The 7951-nt window shown below is 42.7% G+C and overlaps 1 protein-coding gene across 1 annotated transcript in view; it reads left to right on the plus strand.

Moving 5' to 3' along the window:
- Window positions 1-7575, plus strand: part of SEMA3A (semaphorin 3A) — a 332620-nt gene extending 325045 nt beyond the window's left edge. The window contains exons 17-18 of the mRNA XM_061582314.1: window positions 1549-1691; window positions 6047-7575. Of these exons, the coding sequence (XP_061438298.1) occupies window positions 1549-1691; window positions 6047-6502 (599 nt within the window). The 3' untranslated portion in view covers window positions 6503-7575. The remainder of the gene's footprint in view (window positions 1-1548; window positions 1692-6046) is intronic.
- The last annotated feature ends 376 nt before the right edge of the window (window positions 7576-7951 follow it).

A 7951-nucleotide genomic window follows, 5' to 3' on the forward strand; every position in this document is an offset into this window, starting at 1 on the left:
GGAAGCAATTTATTTCACTTCCTTTTTTTCCCACCCAACTGTAAAGTCTGGTTTATTAGCCTTGTTATGTTTCCATAAATTACATGGCTTACAAGAGGAAATGATTAATTGAATATGATTTCCACAAAAACAAGGTTTCTGGTCATGAACAGCTGCTGCAACACACTTTAGTGCCAAATAATCCAAACACACTTTAGTATTTTTGAAGGCCTTACATTTTATGGCTTTCTGTTAAAGTATCATGATCATAGACCTCTTGAGACATAATTAGATCTTCTGACACAACACCCAAACCCTGCTTCTTGAAAACTTTTTCTCCCACTTTAAAGCCCATTAAAATAATTGCCCTGAACCTAAAGGATACAGTGAGCGGAAATCTTCAATGAATTAATAACTCTGTTTGGAATATTTGTCACGTAGTAAGTAATTAATGCCCAAGTAGGTAGGCTTTTGTTTTGTTTGTAGATTTGACTCCCATATAAGAAAAGAGTATGTCTAGGACTAGTGCAGGCATTCCTGACCGTTTAGCCATAGTTAAACAATTTGGTACACACTATGGGGATCATACACTCGTTCCTCTTTTCCTTGTGGGGCACAAATTCTGGAAGGTCCTGGTGTTAAAGGCTGAACCATAGGTAGTAGTCTGAAGTGAGCTTGAACCAGAAGTCCCATGATAAGCCAGCAGTCAGCGTCAAAGAGCAAGTCAGGACTAAAGAATGACCAAGAATAGGAAGCAGCCTTATACTGAGTCAGACCATCTAGTACAGTATTGTCTACACTGACTGGCAGTGACTCTCCAGGGTTTCAGATGGGTGCCTCTCTCAGCCCTACATGGAGATAGATACCAGGGATTGAACCTAGGACCTTCTGCATGTAAAGCAGATGTTTTTACCACCGAGCTACCCTCCTTCCCCAAATACAGGGATACATCAGTAGACTGTTGTCCAAGCAAGTCTCAGCTACATCAGGAATCCCTTTATACTCCTTCCTGGCTAGCCTGAGTGGGTGGAGTCAATCCAGGGCGTGAAGGTACTTCACTGACAATACTGCTGCCACCTCCAGTTCATTGACTCACCACACAGGGCAGCTCCTGACATTTGGGTTGTGAGAAGAACCCTGGTTGGCGCCACTAACAGCTTTTACTATAACTGCAAACTAACTGCATTTAGACCTAGTGAAGGAACCTCACATTCCAGCAGGAGATTTCAGCCAGGGATGCTGTTTCTTAAGAGTCGGAACAGATTTGGGATTTGCCCCCAAATGTTGGCAGTGGCACCCAGTAGCATTACTTGCATCTCCCAAGTTCAGGTGCTTTGTCAGCCTGTTATAACGTTCCTTTATGAAACTTAATGCAGACAACGCAATACAGTCCATCCAACGTTCATTTGCTTCAGCTTGATTTGGATGGATTCCTTTTCAAAACGGGCAACCCAAACCGGGTACTTTGCTGACAATTGCACACTTCCCTCTACTTGCTCCCTTCCAAAGGCGCACAGTTCTTCTAGTAACGTTTACATGTCCTTGTTTTGCCTTCATCATTCCCTGCAGATAATCCAAGTGGACACGGGCTTGAAGAGAAGATTATCTATGGAGTAGAGAACAGCAGCACTTTCCTAGAGTGTAGTCCAAAATCTCAACGTGCTCTGGTCTACTGGCAATTCCAGAAGCAAAACGATGACCGAAAGGAAGAGGTATGGGTTCTTTAGATTTCAACCCAGGGCTTACTGGTTCATGCTCAGTCTCTCAGGCCCATTCCTCAAGAAGGCCAGAAATTTGTGACTTGTCTGTACTACTTCAGGCTGTAGGAGGGGGGCTCGCACCACCAAATCATCCATATGGAAAATTAGATGATACGTCAGGGAGGAAGGTTATAGCGTAGCTTTCTCCCTGGCATGCTGCAGGGCATTTTCAAAATTAGCAGCATTCAGTTATGTGAGGCCCCATCTTCAGCCTGAACTGGTATGGTCAAGACACAGATTTACTGCATCAGGGAGAACTATTATTCAAAGAGCCTGAGCTGATATATTTATCTCAAAGCATCGTTTCTTCAGCTTTGCCCTGGGGGCAGTTTTGTCCCAGTCCCCTTTGGCCAGAGTGAAGATATGGAGGAAGATATGATATGGATACCCAGCAGTTATGGGGAAGGTATAAGATGGCAGCATTCCCTTTCCCAACCTTTTCAGATTCACATAACTGGCCCATCTATCTTAATACAGTAGTATGGGATTAGCCAGTGACCCATTCTGGCCTGTGTAGGACATTTTGGAGTGCTTCGCCAAATCAGCAAATGGGGATTGTTCTCTCCCCCCTCCAAAAAAAAAAGAGTGATTTGGCTTATTGGTTGACAACTGGCAGAAACTGGCTGCAGGGAGGGAGGTAAAATGGGCTACTCTGGTGAGCACCCAGAGCCACCTGGAGGGTGAAGTGTTAGTTTCCCAACGTACCATTCATTGCTGGCTTAACAGGATGTAAGATGGGAGCTGCCCTTGGGCCCTGGAAGCTTTAGCCAATTATATGCTGGTCAGCAAGGGTGGAGTGGAGTGGAGCAGACAGGTGAAAGGAATAGATCAGCAGTCTGGTTTATCTGGCACACTGAGACCAGATGGTATCATTCAAAGGGAAGCAGTCTCTCCCAGCTGTTTCCTGAAGATAACGATGTCCACATGTGAGTTGAGGTCCATATTGGCTATGAATATTGTGGCCCTTACATCCAAAGATTCTGTTTTGCGTCTTTATTCCATTTATGCTGCCCTGGGCTCCTACTGGGAGGAAGGGCAGGATATATATTAATTAATTAATTAATTAATTAATTAGGGCAAGGGGGCAAAGAATGGAACATAAGAAGCTGTATCAGACCAAAGGCCAACCAGAGGCGTGTAGGAAGCCCACAAGAAGCACAGAAGCCCAATGGCTGTCTCCTTCCCACGATCCCAAGCAACTGATATTTAGAGGCATACTGCCTCTGATACTGGACATGATATGTAGCCATCATGATTAGTAGCCATTTGCAGCCTTATCCTCCATGAATTTGCCCAATTCTCTTTTAAAGCCACATCCAACTTGACATCCATCACCACATCATGTGGGAGCAAATTCCGTAGTTTGAACCATGTGCTGTGTGAGAAAGTATTTCCTTTAGTCTGTCCTGAATCTCCCACCATTCATCTTCATTGAATGGCCCGGGGTTCTGGTACTATGAGATAATATATCCACTTTATCCACACTATGCATAATTTTACACACATGCAGCCTCACATTTTTTTTTAAGCTAACAGGAGGGTTGGGTATTTAAACATCTAAGAAATGGCCATCTCCAAACCTGGTGGTCTTACAAGTCACTACTGGGGCTTTTAGGAGGTGGCAGCCTGTACACCTCCTCCAAAACCTAATGTTTGCTTCATAAGGTGCCAGTTTAAAGATGTTTAGATGGCCAGACTTTCCCGCCTTTATGAGGTAAATAGATTTGCATGGGCTCTTGGTCCCACTGTGCTCAGCCACTGTACTAAACCAACTCTTAAAGCAAGCTCTTATATAATAATAATGATAAATAATAAATTTAATTTCTGTGTCGCCTGTCTGGCCAGTGGCCACTCTAGGCGACGTACAAAATCATTAAAACACAATATAATAAAATACAATAATACAATATAAAAACAGTATAAAAGCAATACAGCTGCTCTTAACATTCGTGTTGGTCTTTTTGCTTTTTGCTTCCATGGTGATCTTCACTTGACGAGCCCAAAGCAGTGCTTTTATCATAACCTAAATAGGGGCCATCTTTGTATCTTGTAGCAGTAACAACAAAACCCCTGTATTTCTTAATAAGGCACTTAACATCTAAAGTAATCCCCATGGAAATAAAAAACCTTCCTGGCCATTACATATACAGAAATTGTTAAATGATGAGTTCTGTGTGCCCTGCTCCTCCCCTTGCACAATTACCTATATAATAATAACATGGTTATACTTTTCATTTTTCCCTGAGGGCTCAAGAGGATTAGTAGGAATGTAGACATCCTACTAGTCTACAAGGCCACTTCAGCACCTCATTTGTAACAGAATGAGCTTTCCCCTGCTGGCTAGATAGCTTCACCTGAACTGAGGGCTGGGAGGAGAGAGAGACAGAACAGGAACTTTATAGGACATTTCAGTGGCACTTTGCATGAAGAATCCAATGGAGATATTTTATTCAGGTGACAAGTTTCTCTCCAGGACCACAACAAGATGTTTTGTAACATCGTGCTTCCAAAAGCTCATTATTGGAGCTTTTTTTTCTTTTGTAAGAGTGGAAAGAATCAATTAGCCCTACGAGTCCTGCCATGTCAGGCTCAAGCCATGTGGATAAATAAGGTTGCTGAATGGTGCAATCCTTCACATTTTCACCCATGTTTCATCGGGCTCAATGGGATTTACTCCCAAGTAAGTGTACATAGGATTGCAGCCTAAGTGTGTTTCTGTGCCACCCTTGGCTCCTACTGGGAAGAAGGGAGGGATATAAATTGAATAAATGCAACACACACAAGCATAATACATATACACACAACCCATGCAATAAAATTTATGTACACCACTACTCAGCTGGAGATGCTCTTTGACAAAGGAATAGAAGGTGGCAGGCAGGTACCACAGTACATCTTGCCTCCCAAAATGCCTTGCTTCCAGGTACCATTGCCACAGACGTCGTTAGCTAGGAAGCACTTTTGTTTCTGCCTTTGACAATGGGAAAGGGGGCTATACTCAGAGTCCTAGGACCAAAGGACACCAAGTGCTACCCCATAACTCCTAAACTCCGGTTTAGCATTCAAGAGAGCAGCAAAGTGCATATGCGAGCCCTAATTCCCATAGATCCCTTTGTGGCCATTTGAAAAAACTATTCCCGATCTTAGGTGCTGGCCTGTTTGCCTCCACACACACCCTTCTGTAAAGGAGTCTTGGGAGATTTACTCCCCAAGTGAGGGGTGAAGCTGGGGGACCACGTGGTCTCAATAGCCTAATGGCAGAGGGCTGGTAGCTGGCTGCTGTTTACGTCAGCTTTGCCCCCAACTAGGACTTCCTCTCATGGCTGTCGGAATTTCTCTCTATTGAGATGCGTAGCAAAGTTGTGTAGCGCTGTGGAATGGGGAGCATTGAGCGAGCTGTGTGTGTGTGTGTTTGAATCTCTGCTAAGATTCTACCCTCCCTGCAAATTAGTCAGACAGAGACTTTAAGCTTTAAAATAAGAAACAACTACTTTATTCTGGAAGTACATGATTGATAGGAAAGAGTTCTATATCTAGCTAACTAGCTATGCTGGAGCAATGAGCACTGGTCCCAGTACTCGCCCTCATCCTGGTTGAGAGGAGAGACAAAGAGAAGATGTCTGCTCCCCTCTCGAGAGAAAGAGAACACAGAGAGAGGCGGGAAGGAACTGAGATCAAACATCCTGTTGCTTATCAGCCTAGCAGGAAGGGAAGAGATGGAAGGATGGAAGGGATAGGTATAGCCTCAACCAGCAAGGGGTCTAGCTCTCTAGCTACCCTTATTAACCCCATGCAGCCTCAACCCACCAAGTTGGAGTTGAACTTCATACATTCCAACAATTGCAGCATCCTCCCTCCCTCCCTAAAGCAGTGTGGGTTGTACTAGTCACCTTTTTAAAGGGCTGAGTAGGAATATTGGCTGGCCCTTAGTTTCAGGGTGGGCATGCTCATAATATACTTGGCTGCCTTATAGAGTTGTATAACAAGTTCAGAGAATGGTGAATGGTATCAGGGAGCATGGTATTTATCACATCTGATAATTTAGTATTTAGTATTTAGCATTCATCCCCAATCCTCTCTAAAAAGATCAGAGTAGCATTTCATTTTTGTCTCAAAGCATCTCACCGAGGTAGGTGAGGCTGACATAAAGTCTTATTCAGTGGGCTTCATGGCTAAGAATAGTGTAGTGTCAAATCCAAGCCTCCAGGGTGGTGTCACACATGCTAGTGTCACACAGTGTTGAGGTTCTGTAAGGGAACAGGAGAAAACTGTTGAAACAGTGACCACTTTCTTTTTTTCCATGACAGATCAAAGTAGATGATCGCTTAATCCGGACAGACCAAGGTCTGTTGCTGCGGAGCTTACAGCGGAAGGACTCGGGCGTTTATTTCTGTCATGCTGTAGAGCACGGCTTTATGCAAACTCTCCTCAAGGTGACCTTGGAGATCATAGATACAGAACACCTTGAAGAGCTGCTTCACAAAGAGGAAGAGGGTGATATTTCCAAGAGCAAAGAAACATCTAACAGCATGACCCCAAGCCAGAAAGTCTGGTATAGGGACTTCATGCAGCTCATCAACCACCCCAACCTTAATACAATGGATGAGTTCTGTGAGCAGGTGTGGAAAAGGGACCGCAAACAACGCCGGCAAAGGCCCGCCAATGCCCAAGTGAATACAAACAAGTGGAAGCATCTACAAGAGAACAAGAAAGGGAGGAACAGGAGGACCCATGAGTTCGAGAGGGCACCACGGAGTGTCTGAGCTACAGTTACCTCTAGGAACTTCATCCAAGTAGAAACTTGCATAGACAGATAACTGGAAATAAAATGCAATATACATGAACTTTCCCAAGGCATTTTATGTGGATGTTTACAAAGAACTAGGAGGCTTAAATAATTTCCATCTTGTTTAAAAAGAACCCATTGGATCTCTGATCTCCAGCATTTCAAGGACATAAGCTCACTCTGAAACTAACTTATTGTTTCATGGGATCTGCAGTGAGACTGACTCAGCATTTCCCTTTGGACTGAGGTATAAAAGTGTCATATGTCATTCTATCATTCTGAAAAGGAATAAAGGGGGAGGGGCAAAACAGCTGTCATCGCCTATGCTACTTTTCCTGAACTTAACTAAAAACTTGCATGGACCTTTATAAACTGATGAACACCTTCACACTTGGTTGTATGCAAGACATTTTTTTTCTCCTTTTTGTCTTTTGTCTACCAGTTCTCTTGTTTATATATGTATTGGAAGAATGAAATCAATACTGTATGCAATTGCTTATCGGAGTTGGACCGCCATGAACCACTGATTATCTGAAGCGGATGCAATAGCAAGTGGAACGTTCTGACCTACTACTGATGACATCCCTAACCTCTGACCTAAAGATGTATTTTATTAAAACAATTATTTAAATGTACCCCAACCAATATGCAGTCAAAGATAGCTCTTTCTGGAGGGAAAATAGAATAGGTTTTTTGTCTGACAATATTCTAATATTCTAATTTTTAATTTTTTTAATACGGAAAACAGAGTTTTCAGGGTTTTGTTGCTCAGTTTTAATTGTTTTCAAACGTTTGTTCAAAACAGTAAGCAATCTCAGCTACTCACCAGACAATCTATACTATGAGTAACTGCCAACATAATTTCTCCTTCCAAACAGAGTTATTCTGGCAAAAGAGTCTCTATTGCATGGACATATTTCTCTTTCTTTATTTCTCCCTAATTGTTCAGTATGAAAGACTTCAACTTGTATAATACTTTGATACAAACAGAAACGGATTGAAACAATGAAGGGAAATTCGGTTGACTTAAGCTGTATATTTTCTTTTTAATTTCAAAAGACTGTGAATAGCATTAAAATATTTCCTCTGCTCATGAACTTATTATATGGATGGCAAAAACAACACTGTAAGGTGCAGAATGCAGTTGACGTGTTGATACTGCTGATGCAGTGGTTTTCAGATTTCATTCTGATGATGCCTGGTGCCTAACAGATTTGGACCAGTCTTTCATAGTGAACTGACTGCCAAACTGGAATGTGGCCCCAAATCTGCTGCAACACAACAGGAGTTTCAGGGCATACAAGTTATCATGGAAATAATTCCCTTAAAGTAGAAGGTCTGAAAACCACTGGATTAGCAAAAATGTTGGCCTCAATCCAGAGAATATGAGTGCCAAAAAGATACAAACACACATTCCCAAACCCAC

Source organism: Rhineura floridana, chromosome 8, assembly GCF_030035675.1.
Source record: "Rhineura floridana isolate rRhiFlo1 chromosome 8, rRhiFlo1.hap2, whole genome shotgun sequence".
Classification (NCBI taxonomy): Eukaryota; Metazoa; Chordata; class Lepidosauria; order Squamata; family Rhineuridae; genus Rhineura; species Rhineura floridana.